This window comes from Rhinatrema bivittatum, chromosome 18 (genome assembly GCF_901001135.1).
Source record: "Rhinatrema bivittatum chromosome 18, aRhiBiv1.1, whole genome shotgun sequence".
Classification (NCBI taxonomy): domain Eukaryota; kingdom Metazoa; phylum Chordata; class Amphibia; order Gymnophiona; family Rhinatrematidae; genus Rhinatrema; species Rhinatrema bivittatum.
In genome coordinates, this window is record NC_042632.1 from 7,543,873 (window position 1) to 7,564,777 (window position 20,905).

A 20,905-nucleotide genomic window follows, 5' to 3' on the forward strand; every position below is an offset into this window, starting at 1 on the left:
ATGTATTCAGTTAGTTGATGGAGGACTGTTGATTCAATGACTTTAACGAGAATGGACAATGAAGCTATTGGACGAAGATTAGCTGGATCACAAAAATCAGAAGTTTTTTTTCTTAGGTATAGGTGTGACAGAAGTTTGTTTAAGAATGTTAGGAAATGTACCAGTATTGAGAGATAAATTAACTAATTGCACTATAAAGGGAGAGATGTATTCTCTATTATCCTTCAGTAGTTGGCCTGGGCAAGGATTATATGATTAGTTTGTGCTGTCAGTTTAGTGACTAAACGTGTTACTGTAGAGACATCTGTTTCAGAAAAGGTAGACCAAGGAGCAAGTAAGCGGCGGTGTTTATTTTCGGAATAGGCAGGTGTGAGCATTGTGAGATGATTTTGAATAATTTTTCCTGGAAATGTTGGGCGATTTTATTACCTAGAGCATTCAAGATATTATATGATGTAGTTCTTTGTGAAGTTAAGGATTTTACAATATTGAATAGGAATTGCCATTGGCCATTTTTATTTTATTTGCAAAATGTGATTCTTTTGCAATGTCAATTTCTTTTTTGTATTTTTTCAAGTGAGTAAAATAGGCAGTTTTACGTTCTGGAATTGGGTTCTTACACCAGAATCGTTCAAGGCATCTTAACATAGTTTTCATTCCATGTAAAGTCAGTGAAAACCAGGTGGAGCTAGGCCTGGATCTAACATTACATAGTTTTCTTAGTGCTACTCTGCCTAAGGATTTAGATATTGATGAGTTCCAATTACTGACAGATTGATTGATATCATTCACTATGGTAGTGGGGAGGTTCAGGAGCAAGGCATTTATGAAGGTTTCAGGGTCAGTTTTCTTTCTTTTGTATATTTTTTGGGTCTGACAGAGAAATTAAACAGTTTGCTCTTAAGCTTGCCATTTACTTGTATTAGAAAGTGGTCAGACTAAGGGACTTGCTGGGTTAATATAGTTAAGTTTGTGTGAGCAGGGTGGAGAGTATTGTTTTGGATAAGTCAACAGGTAATGTAGTTAGAGATTCTAGAAAAGGAGATAGGTTATTCTTGAGTAAACGGGGTGGGGGGGTGAATATACGATACAGAAGTTAGCAGTAATTGAAGAAACAATTATTAGTTCATGAGGGTAATTCACTGATAGAGTTTTCTTGCCTGATTGCAAGGAAGCTTTAACGATGATCAATAGACCTCCTCCTCTACAATTGGGTCGAGGTTCTGAGAAGGGAATATAGCCTGTAGGGCTTATAGTGTTTAAAATTAAATTGTTGTAGTGAAAAAGTCATGTTTCGGTGATCTTGACAGCATCTGGTGAATGAGTAGAGATTAAATCGTAAATAATCAGTACTTTTTTTTTCTTATGGACTGCGCATTGAAAATTGAGTGAAATGGAGGTAATCATTAATGTAGTTGCTTTAAAGGTGGATGTAATAGTAATCAATGAAGATTTACAAGTTGGAGGTCTAAGGTGATGGGTGGTGAGATACCATATTTATCATTATAAATATAAATAAATAAATCATTATAAAAATAAATAAATAAATTACCTATAGCAATTGGAATTTGCACGATGAGACATAGTAAAGAGAATAGTACTGAAAACAGTTAAGTAAAGGAAATAATAGAGGAAAGGATACAGAAAATTGTAGGTTGTAAGCTGAAAAATTTGCACTCAGAGACAATGTTAAGATTACAATAAGCAGGCACAGAGGTGCAGAAGGGGGCACGAAGGGGCGTGCCCCTTTATTGCATTCCTTTAGCGCGTGACGCATCAGTATGCGGCAACTTCAGTGTCATGCTAGGCCCCTTATGCTGATACCCAGATGATGTCACTGAGGGGACGGGGTGGGAGCAATCTGGGCAGCATTCAGGAGCTGCAGGATGTTCTTCGCAACGGCAGCAGGACCAGATCAGTAGGCATTTCCAGCAGATGGAAACAATTGAAGGCTCCCAGGTAGAAAATAGGAGGTAACGGAAGCAACAGAAAAGGATATGCCTCCGGCGTCATGTTAGGCCCCTTATGCCCAGATGATGTCACTGAGGGAGCAGGGTGGGAGCAACCTGCATGGCATTTGGGAGTCTGCGGGATGGTCATGCAGCGAGAGCAGGACCAGGTCAGTAGACAGTCCTGGCAGATGGAAACAGTTGAAGGCTCCCAGGTAGAGAATGGGAGGTGATGGAAGCAGCAGAAAGTGATATACCTCCATCGTTGTGCTAGGCCCCTTTTGCCGACATCCAGATGATATCACTGAGGGGGCGGGAGTAACCCGCATGGCACTTGGGAGCTGCAGAATGCTCTTCGCAGTGGCATCAGGACCAGGTCAGTAGGTAGGTCTGGCAGATGGAAACAGTTGAAGGCTCCCAGTTAGACAATGGGAGGTGACAGAGGCAGCAGAAAGTGATATGCTTCAGGCTTAGCTTAACTCCCTACTCATGGGTTTTTGAGCTAGCAATCCCATATCAGGGATTACCTTTCATCCCCTGATATCTCTCCTGGGTGGTCAGACCTGTGTGGTATTTTGGCAGGTAAGGTCTGCCACAGATCTTGCCGCTGTTGCCGCTGCTTCTTCCAAGTGTTTGGGTTTTTCTGTCCACTGTGCTTATTGGCCAGTCATCGGGCGCCCTTCTACAAATGCATTAGTAGTCTATGGGTAAACGATCAATCAAACTGATTAACAGATGAGGTAAGGATGACATCCAATCAGCTTTCATTTCCAGTCTAAGCCCCGCCCATCCATTACCATAGAAGTGAATGGAGTTGTAGCCCCGCCTCCTCCCGTCCCTGACCACACCCCCTCCCACCCCTGCCTCTAGCTCTGCTCAGGCCCCGCCCATGCTTCCCCAATAGAAGTGAATGGAGAGGCCCCTCCCATGCCCTACCCCAAACCACCCCCTATGATGTCACTGTGGCCCTGCCCATGCCCCGTCCCAAGCCAAAACCCCTATGATGTCACGGGTATGACATCACTGGAAGTCCACTCCTCACCACACCCACCAAAAACAGCCCCCCTAGAACATCCTCAGAAAGGGCCCTGTCGCTTTTTAATGACAGAATTAATGGACTCTGGCTGTTTTTTATGATCTCACCGGAAGTACAATACAAAATCCAACCCACCCCCAAAAATGCATCCCCTAGAACATCAGCAGAAATGTCCCTGATGCTTTTTAATGATGACAGAGCTGGAAGCATGCTTTTTTTTTCCTAGCCCCTCTGTTTTAAAAGTTACTAGCTGTGAGGTGGCAGGAAAGTGTGGGTCATTCTGTACACAGGGACAGGGAGAATCTCCACCCACCTTCCCTCCTCCCCTCACTATAGATATGCATGCCCCAACTCCCAAAGGCTCCTATCCTGGCAGAGTGAAATCTGAGCAGAGGATAATTAACAGCAGGGTGTTGGAAGTTGTTGGGGCTTCAAAAGGGGATAAAACAAGGATTTAGTTTTCTTTAAAAAAAAAAAAACAGACCTCTGTGTTTACAGCCATATAAAACAAGCATGCACCAACAGATCTTAAATAAATTTTATTATGAACCAGGCGCTGTAGGTCTTTTTTTCAGACTGCTAAAACATATAATCAGGCAGTGACCAAAAAAAAAAAAGTGACTGTTTGGCTTACAGATCAAGATGTTTATTTTGTTACACAGAGCTGCTAGGATACATTTAAAAGAAACAAAAGGTGGTGAAATGCATGCAATGTGTTTTGCATAGGCAAGACCAGATGTAGAAGCAAGCATGTGATAGAGGTCACGTGAGAACAATCTCCAGGCAGAGGGGGCTCTAGCTGTTCGTGAAAAGCTTTAGCTTTCCTGTCGTGTAGCCAGATGAACTCAGAACAAATGGGTATAGTATCTGCGTGCTAGCAGTTGGAGACAGATCTGACGTCAGCACGGGTACATATACCCCCACAGGAAGTGAAGCTCTTCAGTAATTTCCGTCTCCAAAGCAGTTTGGAGAGCCTGCACGCTCACTGAGCGTGTTTCCAATCTACTTCTACTTTTCTACTTCTATTACTAACATCTTTACTGGAACATCGAGCCCCGCGCTCCTGCGGTGATACCACTGGTCCCTCCCCCAGTTGAGCTTCCCAGGGTGAGTTCCGTGCTCCCTCGGAGTTTAGGCCTCGGTCCGGTGGCCAAATCGCGGCAGGGCCAAGCCTGCGGGCTAAGAGGCGCCTCGGTCCCGGCGTGGACCTGGGAGGCAGCGGGTGCATTCCTCAAGCGCGGTGGTGACGGTACTTCCCCTCTCCCCCGCAGCCGGAGACCGCCCGGGTTCTAGCCAGGAAGCGCCGAGGATCAGGTAAGGGGCACAACTTTTACTTTTGGTCTCTGAAGTCGAGGATCGGCGGCATTGCCTATATGCGGCACGCCGCAGTGGTCGCCATTTTGTTGGCCCGGTTCAGGTATTGAGCACCCATGATAGGCACCTGCATTGAGCGCATATTGCTGACCGCATATTATTGAGCGCATATTCTGTTTAGCGTATATTGCTGACCGCATATTATTGAGCGCTTATTCTGTTTAGCGTATATTGCTGACCGCATATTATTGAGCGCGTATTGTGTTAAGCGTATATAGCTGCCGCTTAGCATTGAGCGCATATTGTTGAGCGCATATTGTATTGAGCGCATATTGCTGCCGCATTTTACTTTAGCGCAATGGACCAATCGAATGCCCCGGTGTCCCAGGCGGCGGCGCCTCCTGATTGCGGCGTGAAAGCTCACGGCCTCTGCTCAGCATGCCAGCGAGGAGCCACGCACAGCGAGGAGCCAGACTCCCTTTGTGCCCAATGTGAGAAGGCAGTGGGAGCCTCGGGCCAGGACCAGTCTCAACCAAGGTTTGTGGATAGTTCTCCAGGGGCCACCCCGGATCTTGCAGGCAGTCTCGAACAGCACCAGATCCCCCGGGAATCCCGGGGGATCTGGTGCCTAGGCGACTTGAGACCACCTCCATTTCATGGGTGGATCTCTTTAAGGGGATCCATGCCTTTGTACAGATGCAATCAGCTTCCCGTTCAGGCCCTGCTGTTACAGGGGCTGCTGCTCCTGTTGCTGCTCCAGTGGACCCTGCCCCTGGACCTTCGCGCCCTTATCGTGCACGCCTCCGGCCAGTCCGGTTCAGGCGGACCCTGATGTCTCGGAGACAGACTCAGAACCCTCCGAGGAGGGGGAACTTCCCTCGGGGATAGAGCCATATCGAACCATGAGGCGGTTCTTTCCCAAGGAAGATCTCTCCGACCTAATATCTCAGTGCCTGGCGGAATTGGATATTTCGGGGCCCAGCTCTGTGGTGCCACCTACACAGAACCCTCTGCTGGAAGGTCTTCGTCCTTCAGCCCGCCATTTTCCCTTCTTGCAAGCTGCACAGCAACTGATAGATCTGGAATGGGCTGCACCGGCGGCCTCATTCAAAGGGGGGCAGGGCCTGATAGGCATGTACCCCCTGGATCCGGCTATCAAGGAGATGCTGGCGTGCCCTCAGGTGGACGCCTTAGTTAGCACTGTGGTCAAGCGCACTACCATCCCAGTTGAAGGGGGGGTGGCCCTCAGGGAGGCTCACGACAGGCGACTGGACGCCATCCTGAAACAGATATTTGAGGTGGCAGCTCTGTCTTTGCGAATCGCAACTTGCTGCACAGTGGTGACGCGCTCCTGTTTGTCACAGGTTAAGGACAATGCTCCGGCAGCGGACATGGAGTCCTCTCTCTTGTTCCTCACGGATGCCGCATCCGACCTAGTCCGTACAACAGCTAAGGGGATCTCATCTTCTGTGGCTGCCAGGAGGCAGCTCTGGATACGGAATTGGTCTGCTGATGCTCCTTCGAAGACACGCCTCACCAGAATGCCCTTTAAGGGGTCCTTCATGTTCGGCAGCGACCTTGATAAACTGGCCAGCACATGGGGTGCTTCTCCCATACCTCGACTGCCAGAAGACAGGTTCAGAAGGAACCAGCGTGCCTTTCCAAGGCCCTCCAGAGGCAGAAGTTCTCCACGCTTCAATCCCTATAGGGGTCGCTACCAGGCACCTCGTCCTCAGGCCAGGAACCAGTCCTTTCGGCCCAAGCAGCAGAAGAGAGGAGCCGGCTCGGGCTCAGGTCCCGGCCGCGCCTCCCAATGAGATTCAGCCGATCCATCTGGGGGACGGGGCCATAAGGGGCAGGTTAACCCTCTTCTACCCCAGATGGGTCGAGATTACGTCGGACCAGTGGGTCCTCGCCATCATCCGAGAGGGTTATTTTCTGGACTTCCATCATCTCCCTCCGGACAGGTTTGTGGAATCCTCGTGTCCGATCCACAAGAAGGCAGCATTGAAAGCTACTCTGGCGAGGCTCCTGTCCCTGAAAGCCATAGTCCCGGTACCTGCACGGGAAATGAATTCTGGGCATTATTCCATTTATTTCATGGTACCCAAGAAAGGGGGCACCTTTCTGCCCGTCCTGGACCTCAAGTCCATCAACCAATACTTAAGGGTCCCGAGGTTTCGCATGGAAACTCTGCGCTCAGTCAAGAACGCAGTACAGCCAGGAGAATTCCTCACGGCCTTAGATCTATCAGAAGCCTACCTGCATATCCCGATTCATCAGGATCATCAGAGCTACCTACGCTTCAAGGTGCTAAGACGCCACTTCCAGTTTCGGGCTTTGCCCTTCGGGCTGGCCACATCGCCGCGGACCTTCACCAAGGTGATTGTAGTGGTAGCAGCGGCGCTCAGACGGGAAAGAATCCTTGTCCATCCATACCTAGACGATTGGCTGATCAGGGCGAAATCGCGAGAGGAGAGCCATCGGGCAACCAACAGAGTGATCACCCTTCTGGAAAGCCTGGGATGGGTCGTCAATCTCAGCAAGAGTTGCCTACAGCCTTCCCAATCTTTGGAATATCTGGGAGTCCAGTTCGACACCCAGGCAGACACAGTCAGCCTCACCACCAAGAGAAGAGTAAAACTTCAGACGCGTCTCCGGTCTTTGATGGGAGCCAGTCGACCCACAGCTTGGGATTACCTGCAGGTTCTCGGTCTCATGGCATCCACCCTGGAAGTGGTACCCTGGGCGAGGGCCCAGATGAGACCTCTACAACACTCCCTGCTCTCTCGATGGAGCCCCCGCTTCCGACATTACTCTATGCATCTGCCTCTGCCAGCCAGAGTGCGGACTCAGCTACGGTGGTGGTTGCAGTCCAACCACACGAGCAGGGGGTCCAAGATGTCCTCCCCCACGTGGACTCTGCTCACCACAGATGCCAGCCTGAGCGGATGGGGAGCACACTGTGAAGAGCTCACAGCCCCAGGGGTGGTGGAACAGAGAAGAGTCGGGGTGGAACATCAACCGACTAGAGGCACGGGCAGTCTGGTTAGCCTGCCTGAAATTTGTTCACAGACTGAGGAACAGAGCTGTCAGAGTGATGTCAGACAACGCCACCACGGTGTGGCATACATCAACCAACAGGGCGGAACCAGAAGCCAACAGGTGTCCCTCGAGATAGCCCTGCTGATGGCTTGGGCAGAGGCGAATCTTCAGGACATCTCCGCCATACACATTGCCGGAAGGGACAACACCACGGCAGACTTCCTCAGCAGAGAAAGCCTGAATCCGGGAGAGTGGCAGCTGTCCCCCAAAGCCTTCCAAATGATTGTGGATCACTGGGGGATTCCGGACATGGACCTACTAGCGGACAGGTCCAATGCTCAAGTACCCAGATACTTCAGCCGCAAGCGAGATCCGTTCTCTCAGGGGATCGATGCCCTGGTGCAGCCATGGCCTCCAGGGGCTCTGCTATACACCTTTCCTCCGTGGCCCCTGCTGGGCACACTTATCCACAAGATTCAGAAGTACCGGGGCCTAGTTCTTCTAGTGGCACCAGACTGGCCAAGAAGACCCTGGTACGCGGACATGAGAAGACTACTGGCAGGGGAGCCCCTTCCCCTGCCTCCGCTCAGGGACCTGCTACGTCAAGGTCCCATCCTTCACGAGGATCCAGCTCAATTCTCTCTTACGGTCTGGCCATTGAGAGGGCTCAACTGAAGAAGAGAGGTTACTCGGAGCCGGTGATAGACACACTCCTCCGAGCCCGCAAGTTCTCCACCTCCCTCACCTACGTCAGGATTTGGATAGTGTTTGAGGCCTGGTGCGATGCCCATGGCACCAATCCCCATGCGACTACCATTCCTATGGTGCTGGATTTCCTGCAGGATGGGCTTCAGAAGGGTCTCTCCCTCAGCTCCATCAAGGTTCAGGTGGCTGCGCTGTCTTGCTATGGTCCCAGGAGGGATGGCAAGACCATTGCCAAGCATCCAGATGTTTCTCGCTTCCTGAAAGGAGTCAAGCACGTTCGTCCGCCACTGAAGTGGCCAGTGCCTTTGTGGAACCTCAATTTAGTTTTGATTTCCTCGCGGGATCCACCTTCCGACCCCTTCGGGGCCTGTCTCTACGGTCTCTCACTTTGAAGATGGTGTTCTTGCTGGCTGTATGTTAAGCACGCCGCATCTCGGAGCTACAAGCACTGTCTTGCCGGGATCCTTTTCTCAGACTCACTCCTGAGGCTATCCATCTTCGCACAGTTCCATCCTTCTTGCCTAAGGTAGTCTCAAGATTTCACCTCAACCAGACCATATCCTTGCCAACTACGGCAGGCCTGAAGAAATCAGAAGAAGGGCGTTTGCTACGCCATCTCGACATTGGCAGGTTGCTGCCAAGATATCTGGAAATGACAGAAACAGTTCGAAAGACTGACCATCTGTTCGTCCTTCACAGCGGGAAGAAACAAGGAGAAGCGGCCTCTCGGCCCACCATCGCCCGCTGGATTAAAGAAGTCATCAGAGCGGCCTACTTGGAGGCCAGGAAGTCACCGCCTCTACAAGTCAAGGCTCATTCTACCAGAGCCCAAGCAGCATATTGGGCGGAATCTAGGATGCTGTCGCCTACAGAAATATGTAAAGCGGCGACATGGTCCTCCCTCCACACCTTCTCCAGGTTCTACCGTCTGGATGTCCAGGCCAGGGAGGACACAGCATTCACAAGGGCAGTTTTACACGGTCTTCAGGCAGCCTCCCGCCCAGTCCGGGAGTAAAGCTTTTGTACATCCCATTTGTTCTGAGTCCATCTGGCTACACGACAGGAAATGTTGAGATTACTTACCTGATAATCTCGTTTTCCTTAGTGTAGACAGATGGACTCAGCATCCCACCCAGCTTGCCTGCATACATTGGTTTCACCGATTCAAGGTAAGCCTTATCACTTCTTCCATGAGTGCGTCCACTCTACCGGGTGTCGACGCCTTCCGGTTGGGAATGGTGGCGGTCTCCAGCTACTATCAATCGGTCAGGAGAATCCTGTTTTCACTATTTCATTGAGCGTCAGTACACATATATCCATAACAGCTTTTGCAAGGAAGATTACTGAAGAGCTTCACTTCCTGTGGGGGTATATGTACCCGTGCTGACGTCAGATCCGTCTCCAACTGCTAGCACGCGGATACTATACCCATTTGTTCTGGGTCCATCTGTCTACACTAAGGAAAACGAGATTATCAGGTAAGTAATCTCAACATTTGTGATTCTGAAAATAAAATAATGGATTTGTATGAGACCCCTAAACGGCTGGAAATGGAAAGCGAGCAGCAGCCAAAACTAAAGAAGTGCCATAAACGAAGAGGCCTTCTGAAAGATGTTGAAACAGAAGTTGATACACCAGTGCACAAATCGTACTCTTGCAGGAAGCGGAGCGTAGATGAAATGGCAGAGCCAGAATTTGATGAACTTCCATTGGGACAAAAGCTTTTTGATTTGCAGGATCCAGCCTTGGTCAATGAAAATGCTATGAACTGCAGATATAGAGCTGCGCCAAGCCGCATTCGATGCTGAAGCAGATTTGCTGGAAAAGCTTGAGTGTAAGGTAAGAAAATCTCTTTCCTTGTAATTATGCATTTTCCTGTAGAAAAACTAAACAGTATGCTTACACCTACAGATGAGATTTTAATGATAAAATATATAAATGCCATCTATGGGAGAAAGCACCAGTCCTTTTTTAAAAATGCATAATAAAACAGACATACAGGCCGATACAGTACAGTGCGCTCCGGAGCGCACTGTTAGCTTGCTATTGGAAGCGCGTTTTCCCTTACCCCTTATTCAGTAAGGGGAGGAAAACACGCGTCCTACCCGCGGCACCTAATAGCGCCCTCAACATGCAAATGCATGTTGAGGGCCCTATTAGGTATGCGCGCGGGATACAGAAAGTAAAATGTGCAGCCAAGCACTGTCGGCTGTTGGACCGAAAACCGGACGCTCAATTTTGCCGGCGTCCGCTTTCCGAGCACGTGGCTGTCAGCGGGCTCGAGAACCAACGCCGGCAAAATTGAGCGTCGGCTGTCAAACCCACTGACAACCGCCACTCCGGGCTAAAAGGAGGCGCTAGGGACGCCCTAGTGTCCCTAGCGCCTCCTTTTCCCCATTTCTACCGCACCACCTCATTTGAATACTGAATTGCACGCGCCAGGAGAGCGGGCGTTCGTCCGCTCTCCCGCGGACTTTACTGAATCGGCCTGTTTGTTTACTAGTAATGTTTTTCTTGTCTTTATTTTCAGAAGTGTGTATTGACAATGAAATACGTTGTGATATTTAATAAATTTTGCCATGTATGAAATTAGTTAATACATATAAAAACAACTAATAAATATATATCAGAATTAGCAAAATGTGTCAATCATAATTTAAGGATCTATGGGAAGGTTTTTGGGGGGACAACAAAGAGGGATATCTTATGGTTTTATTAAGTCTCATTGATAACAATGCACAGACTGTAAAATGTTTTGATACAGCAACTATTTCATTAACTAAGAAATGGACATTGCAATGACCTAAGTGTGTGTGTGGGGGGGGGGGGGGGGGGAGTTGTCTGGACTCAAGATCCGTAAATGGTTAATCTAATCAGGATGAGACTGTGTAATGTGGAATCTTTGGAAGAAAAAAAAAGAAAAGACACCTGGATGACAAGCCATTCAAGAGAGAGAGAAAGGCCTTTCCCATAAAGTGTAGTGGGGCTGCTGTAGACAATACAGTTGTTCAACACATGACAGAGAGGGGCCAGGTAACTTTTTTGTTACAATACACAGGGTTTGAGGGTCATTGGTGGTGACAGAGAGGTACATTGATGAGACCTTCAGGGACATAGTAGCCAAGTCCCAAATCCAGTCTGGCAGCCTTAGTGCTGCCTTGGATCAGAAAGGTCTCCCAGTAGGAGAAAATCACCCTGGTGTAGCAGGAAGTGATCCTGTAGCAAGGATCTGCTCTCCAGGTGATGTATTGTCCTCTCGCACTGAGGACAAGTCTCCCAGGCTACTGCCCAGGAGGGAAGGGTTAGGCTGGCCATCATAGTTGGTGATTCGATTATTAGAAATCTAGATAGCAGGATGGCTGGTGGACATGAGGACTGCCTGGTAACTTGCCTGCCTGGTGCGAAGGTGGCAGACCTCACGCGTCACCTAGATGGGATTATAGACAGTGCTGGGGAGGAGCTGGCTGTCGTGGTGCATGTGGGCACCAACGACATAGGAAAATGTGGGAAGAGAGGTTCTGGAAGCCAAATTTAAGATTTTAGGTAGGAAGCTAAAATCCAGAACCTCCAGGGTGGCATTCTCTGAAATGCTTTTTGTTCCACGTGCAGCTCCCCAGAGGCAGGCAGAGCTCCAGAGTTTCAATGCGTGGATGAGACGATGGTGCAGGGAAGAGGGATTCAGCTTTGTAAGGAACTGGGGAAACTTTTGGGGAGACTTTTCCGAAAGGATGGACTCCACCTTAACCTGAGTGGAACCAAGCTGCTGGCACTAACTTTCAAAAAGGAGATAGAGCAGCTTTTAAACTAGAACAAGGGGGAAAGCAGACAGTCACTCAGCAGTGCATGGTTCAGAGAAATGTATCCTTGAATGATACTAATGAAACAGGAGAGTTAGGGCATCCCAACAGAGAGGTTCCATTAAAACCAAACAACTGAAAAGCAGGTTGTTAAAACAAAAAACACACTATGAAATGGCTTGTATGCGAATGCCAGAAGTCTAAGAAGTAAGATGGGAGAGTTAGAGTATACAGCAGCAAATGATGAGATTGACATAATTGGCATCACAGAAACTTGATGGAAGGAGGATAACCAATGGGACAGTGCTATAGCAGGGTACAAATTATATCGCAATGATAGGGAGGATCATTTTGGCGGGGGTGTGGCACTTTATGTCCGGGAGGGTATAGAGTCCCACAGGATAAAGATCATACAAGAGACTAAATGCTCAGTAGAATCTATATGGGTAGAAATCCCATGTGTGTTGGGTAAGAGTATAGTGATAGGAGTATACTACCGTCCACCTGGATAAAATGGTCAGACAGATGATGAAATGCTAAGAGAAATCAGGGAAGAAAACCAATTTGGCAGTACAATAATAATGGGCGATTTCAGTTACCCCAATATTGACTGGGTAAATGTAACATCAGGACTTGCTAGAGACATAAAGTTCCTGGATGTAATAAATGATTGCTTCATGGAGCAATTGGTTCAGGAACCAACAAGAGAGGGAGCTATTTTTGATTTAATTCTTAGTGGAACGCAGGATTTGGTGAGAGAGGTAACGGTGGTGGGGCCACTTGGCAACAATAATCATAACATGATCAAATTAAACTAATAATTGGAAGGGGGACAATAAGTAAATCTGCAGCTCTAACACTAAACTTTCAAAAGGGAAACTTTGATAAAATGAGGAAAATAGAAAAAAACTGAAAGGTGCAGCTGTAAAGGTTAAAAGTGTTCAACAGGCTTGGATACTGTTTAAAAATACAATCCTAGAGGCGCAGTCCATATGTATTCCATGCATTAAGAAAGGTGGAAGGAAGGCAAAGTGATTACCATCATGATTAAAAGGTGAGGTGAAAGAGGCTATTTTAGCCAAAAAAATCCTTCAAAAATTTGAAGAAGGATCCATCTGAAGAAAATAGGATAAAACATAAGCATTGTCAAGTTAAATGTAAAACATTGATAAGACAGGCGAAGAGCGAATTTGAAATGAAGTTGGCCATAGAGGCAAAAACTGATAATAAAAACTTTTTAAAATATATCCAAAGAAAGAAACCTGTGAGGGAGTCGGTTGGACCATTAGAAAGACTAAATGAATTCTTTGCTTCCGTGTTTACTAATGAGGATGTTGGGGAGACACCAGTTCTGGAGATGGTTTTCAGGGGTGATGAGTCAGACGAGCTAAAAACAATCACTGTGAACCTGGAATATGTAGTAGGCCAGATTGACAAACTAAAGAGTAGCAAATCACCTGGACCGGATGGTATGCATCCTAGGGTACTGAAGGAACTAAAAAATGAAATTTCTGATCTATTAGTTAAAATTTGTAACCTATCATTAAAATTATCCATTGTACCTGAAGCCTGGAGGGTGGCAAATGTAACCCCAATATTTAAAAAAGGCTCCAGGGGCGATCCGGGTAACTGTAGACCAGTGAGCCTAACTTCAGTGCGGGGAAAAATAGTGGAAACTTATTCTCAAGATCAAAATCATAGAGCATATAGAAAGACATGATTTAATGGAACACAGTCAACACGGATTTACCCAAGGGAAGTCTTGCCTAACAAATCTGCTTCATTTTTTGAAGGGGTTAATAAACATGTGGATAAAGGTGAACCGGTAGATGTAGTGTATTTGGATTTTCAGAAGGCGTTTGACAAAGTCCCTCATGAGAGGCTTCTACGAAAACTAAAAAGTCATGGGATAGGAGGTGATGTCCTTTCATGGATTACAAACTGGTTAAAAGACAGGAAACAGAGAGTAGGATTAAATGGTCAATTTTCTCAGAGGAAAAGGGTAAACAGTGGAGTGCCTCAGGGATCTGTACTTGGACCGGTGCTTTTCAATATATATATAAATGATCTGGAAAGGAATACCACGAGTGAGGTTATCAAATTTGTGGATGATACAAAATTATTCAGAGTAGTTAAATCACAAGCAGACTGTGATACATTACAGGACCTTGCAAGACTGGAAGATTGGCCATTCAAATGGCAGATGAAATTTAATGTGGACAAGTGTAAGGTGTTGCATATAGGGAAAAATAACCCTTGCTCTAGTTACACGATGTTAGGTTCCATATTAGGAGCTACCACCCAGGAAAAAGAACTAGGCATCATAGTAGATAATACTTTAATATCATCGGCTCAGTGTGCTACAGCAGTCAAAAAAGCAAACATAATGTTAGGAATTATTAGGAAGGGGATGCTTAATAAAACGGAAAATGTCATAATGCCTCTATATCGCTCCATGGTGAGACCACACCTTGAATACTGTGTACAATTCTGGTTGCCGCATCTCAAAAAAGATATAGTTGCGATGGAGAAGGTACAGAGAAGGGCAACCAAAATGATAAAGGGGATGGAACAGCTCCCCTATGAGGAAAGGCTGAAGAGGTTAGGGCTGTTCAGCTTGGAGAAGAGACGGCTGAGGGGGGATATGATAAAGGTCTTTAAGATCATGAGAGGTCTTGAAAGAGTAGATGTGACTCGGTTATTTACACTTTTGAATAATAGAAGGACTAGGGCGCATTCCATGAAGTTAGCAAGTAGCACATTTAAGACTAATCGGAGAAAATTATTTTTCACTCAATGCACAATAAAGCTCTGGAATTTGTTGCCAGAGGATGTGGTTAGTGTAGTTAGTGTAGCTGGGTTCAAAAAAGGTTTGGATAAGTTCTTGGAGGAGAAGTCCATTAACGGCTATTAATCAAGTTTTCTTAGGGAATAGCCACTGCTATTAATTGCATCAGTAGCATGGGATCTTCTTAGTGTTTGGATAATTGCCAGGTTCTTGTGGCCTGGTTTGGCCTCTGTTGGAAACAGGATGCTGGGCTTGATGGACCCTTGGTCTGACCCAGCATGGCAATTTCTTATGTTTTTAACAACCCTCAAAACTTGTGTATTGTAACACAAAAGCTACCTGGCCCCTCTCTGTCTTGTGTTGAACAACTGTATTGTCTAAAGCAGCCCCACCCACCTTATGGGAAAGGCCTTTCTCTCTTGAATGGCTTGTCATCCAGGTCTCTTGTTTTTTTTTGTTTGTTTTTTCTTCCAAAGATTACAATTACACATTGTCTCATCCTGATTAGATTAACCATTTACAGATCTTGAGTCCAGACATCTTCCCCCCCCCCCCCCCCCCCCACACACTTAGGTCATTGCAATGTTCATTCCTTAGTTAATGAAATAGTTAAATAGTTGCTGTATCAAACATTTTACAGTATGTGCATTGTTATCAATGAGACTTAATAAAACCCTAGGATATTCCCCCCCCCCCCCTTTGTAGCCCCCCAAAAACCTTCCATAGATCCTTAAATCACAATTGACACATTTTGTTAATTCTGATATATATTTATTAGTTTTTGTATGTTTTGTATTAACTAATTTTCTACATGGCAAAATGTATTAAATATCACAAGGTATTTCATATTCAATACACACTTCTGAAAATACAGTCAAGAAAACATTACTAGCAAACATTGGTTGTTTTATTATGCATTTTTAAAAAAGGACTGTTGCTTTCTCCCAGAAATGATGGCCCCATGTTCTATTTCTGTAGATCCTTCGCTTTTCTACAAAACGTAATGTTAACATTAAATTAAAAACCTCTTCTAAACAAGGGACTTATTATAGATATCACCCAAACACCCCCCCCCCCCCCCCAAATGCTTACCTTTAAACCCAAAGGCTGGGTCCTGCGAATCAAAAAAGCTTTTGTCCCGATGGAAGTTTGTCAAATTCTGCCTCTGTGATTTCATCTGTGCTCTTCCTGCAAGAGTTCGATTTATACACTGGTGTATTAACTTCTATTTCAACATCCTTCAGAAAAGACTCATCATTTGCAGCCCCTCTTTAGTTTTGGCTGCTGCGTGCTTTCCATTTTCAGGCTGCTTAGGTGTCTCATACAAATCCATTATTTTATTTTTTCATAATCACAAAGCTAAAACTTTTCACAAACAGTTTTTGGGGGTGTGGAGAGGGGTGGACTTCCTGTGATGTCATACTTATGACATCATAGGGTGTTTGGCGTGGGGTGTGGGTGGGTCACCAGTGACAACAAAGGGGGTTGGTTTATGGGTGGGGCTTGAGAGGAGCCTCTCCATTCACTTCTATTGGGGGGAGGAGCATGGGTGGGGACTGGGGCGGGGTCAGGGGTGGGAGGGCGTGTGGTCAGGGGCAGGAGAGAGTGGGCCTACAACCCCATTCACTTCTATGGGGGATGGGCAGGGCTTAGACCGGAAGTGAACGCTGATTGATGTCATCCTTATCTCACCTGTCAATCAATTTGACATGTCGTGTACCCATAGACTACTTGCCTTCTGTCCTTCAGATGTTTTCTTCTCGGTTACATGTAAGGGCTCTGCCCAAAAGTTAATTTGTAATTTGCATTTTCTCTGTTATATGTAAGGGCTCCGCCCAATAGTTCCTGTTTTTTGTAAACCGATGCGATGTGCGAACGGATATTGGTATAGAAGAGACTTTAAATAAATAAATACATAAATAAATAAATAAATAAATGTTAGTGGCCCGCAGTTTCTTTCTGGCGGACGTTCTAGCCCTAGTTGGTTTTTCAGTTGTCTTGTGACACTGAAGGAAACTGTACAGTCTTCGTCCAAGAGTTTTTCTCTTGGTTGATTTTCTAGGCCTTTTTCTGTATCCAGGAGGATCTGTTTTGCTTGTTAGGATTTGCTGATCAAAAACCCTGACTTTAATAGTCCCATGAGGCAAAGTATGCTTCTCGCTGGACTTCGCACCACACCCCTACCTTAGGCGCCTCTGCTGCACATCAGGGTATTCCTGTCTGTCTGTTCTATGGCTTTCTTTGTGAACCAAACTCTTTTCCCACCTAGACCCATTTTTGAGTCAGCTGCCTCACAAGCAAAAGGAACAAAGGTACTTTCAGCACTGCGGAGTATAACCCGCTTTGTCCTGCACGGGGAGCCTATAACTTGGTAATCATCCATGTGTGAGGAATGCATCTTGCTTGTCCTCTGAGAAAGCAAAGTTGCTTACCTGTAACAGGTGTTCTTAGAGGACAGCAGGATGTTAGTCCTCAAACACACCTGCCTCTCCTGAGAATTGGTTTCTCCATGACTTAACTGTATCATGGACTAAGTGACACTGCCTAGGGGCAGGGTGATAACTACAGCTGCACGTGCTCAGTAGAGATGTTTGAAAGCTCTAGAATCTTTGAGATCAAAATTCTGGGCCGCTATGTATGAGGACTGACTTCATGACATCCTTGGAGAACATCTGTTACAGGTAAGGAACTCCTTTTTTTCAGCTATTGCTGCTGCCACTGCAGAAAGATTTCTAACATTGCAGGCTGAGAAGCATAGGAAGGAGGAGAGACAGAGGGAGAAGGAAGGGAGCTGCCGCTTAGCAGGGGTAAAGAGGGGAGCCAAAGAAGAGACTGATGCTATGCAGTAGATTGAGGGTGCAAACAGAGAGAGGGAGCTGCTGCTGGGATGGTGGATGGGAGAGAGGGGAAAAGGGATTTCTGTTACTGGGCTGGGGATGGGTGAGGATGAAAGGGGGATGCAAGGCAAGAGGGGGGGGTGTGAATGGACAAAGAGGAAGACCTAGGGCAAATGGTAGGGGGTATGCAGGGCAAGGAGTGTGGGGAGAAAGTGGGCTCAGGACACAGAGTGGATTGTGGGTTGCAGGGCACGGTATGGGGGAGAAATAGGAAGATTCAGGACACAGAGTGGCGTGGTGGGAGAAGATACAAAGGAAGGGAGGGGATGAGAAAGGGATTACTAGGTATGAGGTGGGGGAAGAGAAAGAAGGGGATACTAGATAAGGGGGGGGGGGAGAGAGGGTGCTTTTCTGAAGCTACCACCACTATAAGGAAAGTTGTGCCTTTGCAACTAAAGGAAATAGCACATTGTCAATGAAGGTACTGGTAAGTGAAAGGGTTGTGGGGAGCTAATCCTGGTTCTGAATAGTCCCAATTCAGTTGGCATTCAATTGATTAAAAATCCATTTTTCAAAGACTTCCAAAACATCAAATGAACTGCCTTTTAGTAGTGTGACCAGCAGTGTGATCCATAAAAGGGGAGCAGTTCCAGAAACAAAACAAACCCCTGTTCTGGCCGTGGTGATCAATTTTGTTGTCAACTTCACCTCTTCTGTAGAACATAGTAGCCCCCTCTGGGTAGAATTCCGGTTTATATATTTTTTTAAGTTTTCCGGGAATTTATCTGGGTTTATTTTGATTAGAACAAAAAACAGGAGAAAATCAGTGGAAAAAATGTGAATCATTAATTTTCTGGGTAAATATCTGAGTTTATTTTGTTGGACAGAAGCCAGGACAATAAAACAATATTAAGCAGGTTCACCCACTCAGCAGCATCCCTATCTCCATCCCCATCTCCACCCCCATCCCCTGCCTAGCATGCCCCTTCCTTTCCCCACACCCCTAATGAGAATCTCCCTCTTTCCTCTCCATTTCAACAGCATTCATCTTACTAGTGGTGGCTCTAGAGATCTCCTGTCTCCTTCAGCAGCTCATTGCTGAGGCTCCTGTGCTCTGCAGCACTGCAATTCTTTTTTGTGGGGCAGGGAGCCTGTTGGGAAGTGATTTTGGTGGGTGTGGCCCACTTCACATTCTGCATTGACATTATCAAGCAGCAGGCACTTTGACTGCTTGGTGGGAGGGGGAGGTAGGACTTGAACATAAGAAATTGCCATGCTGGGTCAGACCAAGGGTCCATCAAGCCCAGCATCCTGTTTCCAACAGAGGCCAAACCAGGCCACAAGAACCTGGCAATTATCCAAACACTAAGAAGATCCCATGCTACTGATGCAATTAATAGCAGTGGCTATTTCCTAAGTAAGCTTGATTAATAGCCATTAATGGACTTCTCCTCCAAGAACTTATCCAAACCTTTTTTGAACCCAGCTACACTAACTGCACTAACCACATCCTCTGGCAACAAATTCCAGAGCTTTATTGTGCGTTGAATGAAAAAGAATTTTCTCCGATTAGTCTTAAATGTGCTACTTGCTAACTTCATGGAATGCCCCCTAGTCCTTCTATTATTCGAAAGTGTAAATAACCGAGTGACATCTACTCGTTCAAGACCTCTCATGATCTTAAAGACCTCTATCATATCCCCCCTCAGCCGTCTCTTCTCCAAGCTGAACAGCCCTAACCTCTTCAGCCTTTCCTCATAGGGGAGCTGTTCCATCCCCTTTATCATTTTGGTTGCCCTTCTCTGTACCTTCTTCATCGCAACTATATCTTTTTTGAGATGCGGCAACCAGAATTGTACACAGTATTCAAGGTGTGGTCTCACCATGGAGCGATATAGAGGCATTATGACATTTTCCGTTTTATTAAGCATTCCCTTCCTAATAATTCCTAACATTATGTTTGCTTTTTTGACTGCTGTAGCACACTGAGCCGATGATATTAAAGTATTATCTACTATGATGCCTAGTTCTTTTTCCTGGGTGGTAGCTCCTAATATGGAACCTAACACTCTAAAAAAAAAAAAAAAAAAATTAAGACCATTACTCTACCAACATGATTTCCGTACTGTACTGCAATCCCTCATTTTTTCGAAAGTTGATTATTGTAATGCCCTTCTCCTAGGCCTGCCCAAAACTACCATTCTACCACTACAAATGCTTCAGAATGCAGCAGCACGCATTCTCACCAACACCAGTCTCCTGAATTTTCTCACCGAAGAACTAACCTCTCTTGAAACTCTGAACTGAGAACTAGAACCAGGCCCATCTCCGAGCACTTATTCCAGCTGCTGACACCCTGGTGGCTGTGTCGAAGATGTCATAAGCTGAGCGCACCTCATGTTTACCGGCATCCAGACCTTTTTTTAGAATGGCATTGAACCGGTCCTGGAACTGGTCAGGAAGTGTGTCAGAAAGATCCTGGAGCTGTTTGAACAGGTTTCTATTGTATTGCAAGATGTAAAGCTAGTAAGCTGCAATATGGGAGATTAACATGGCTCCATGGAAGACCCCATACGCCCAAAAGCATCGAGGAATTTCTGCTCTTTTCCTGGAGGTGTGGACGAGTGAGGTCTTGGCCTTCTGGCATTTTTCTGGGCGGACTCTACCACCACTGAATGGTGGGAAAGTTGAGCCTTCTCAAGTTGAGGTGCTGCTTGGACTAGATATGTAGCATCAGTCTTACGGTTTACTGTAGGAACTGTCCCTGGATGTTCCCAATTGCGTTAAAGGAGGTCAAGGAGGACCTCATGGACAGGTATGGACATTACCTCCTTCGGTGCATCAACAAACCGAAGGACTTCTGACATTTTATTTCTGGGGTCTTCTTCAGTCTGGAGTGTAAATGGAATAGACTCCAACATCTCTTTGCTGAAACTTATAAAAGAGAGTTCCTCTGGTGGAGACTTTCTTCTCTCAGCAGGAGGAGAAGGCTCTGCTGGAATATCTCCTGTGTCTTGGGAATCGGAAGAGTCATCAGACCAAGGATGATAGTGCTGATCCCCAGCTCCCAACTTTCTCCAGAGGGCAAAAATGGACCTCCCCCGGCCGGAGGAGGTTGGGGCACCGAAAGGCCCAGTGGCCGTATGGGTGGCACCAGTGTTGGCATCGGTAGAGGTCGATGGGGCATCGGTGGCAAAAGCGGTGCAAAAGGACTCGATGGCCTCTGTGGCCTCCTCTATGGTAACACTACAGAAGGGCCTGGCATTGGGTCTGGCATCAGCGATTCTCCCTCATCTGAAGAGAGGGGAATGGGCATCGAAGGACTCGGCAGCAACAGTTCGGCATTGGTTCTGGCGTCGGAATCGGAGTTGGTATCTGTGCCAATGGAATCGGGAATCCATGGAGAGCTTGCACCACCGCCTCCTGAACCATCT

The 20,905-nt window shown here is 46.6% G+C and overlaps 1 protein-coding gene across 12 annotated transcripts in view; it reads left to right on the forward strand.

Annotated features, from left to right (window-relative positions):
- The window catches only part of CXXC5 (CXXC finger protein 5), a 446,772-nt gene that overhangs the window by 413,103 nt on the left and 12,764 nt on the right, over positions 1-20,905 (forward strand). For 8 of the 12 annotated variants that reach the window (XM_029583296.1, XM_029583300.1, XM_029583293.1 and 5 more), the window contains one exon: positions 9,786-9,888. The exons of the other annotated variants lie outside the window; for them this stretch is intronic. In XM_029583296.1, the coding sequence (XP_029439156.1) occupies positions 9,786-9,857 (72 nt within the window). In that variant the 3' untranslated portion in view covers positions 9,858-9,888. The remainder of the gene's footprint in view (positions 1-9,785; positions 9,889-20,905) is intronic. 12 annotated transcript variants of the gene reach the window in all.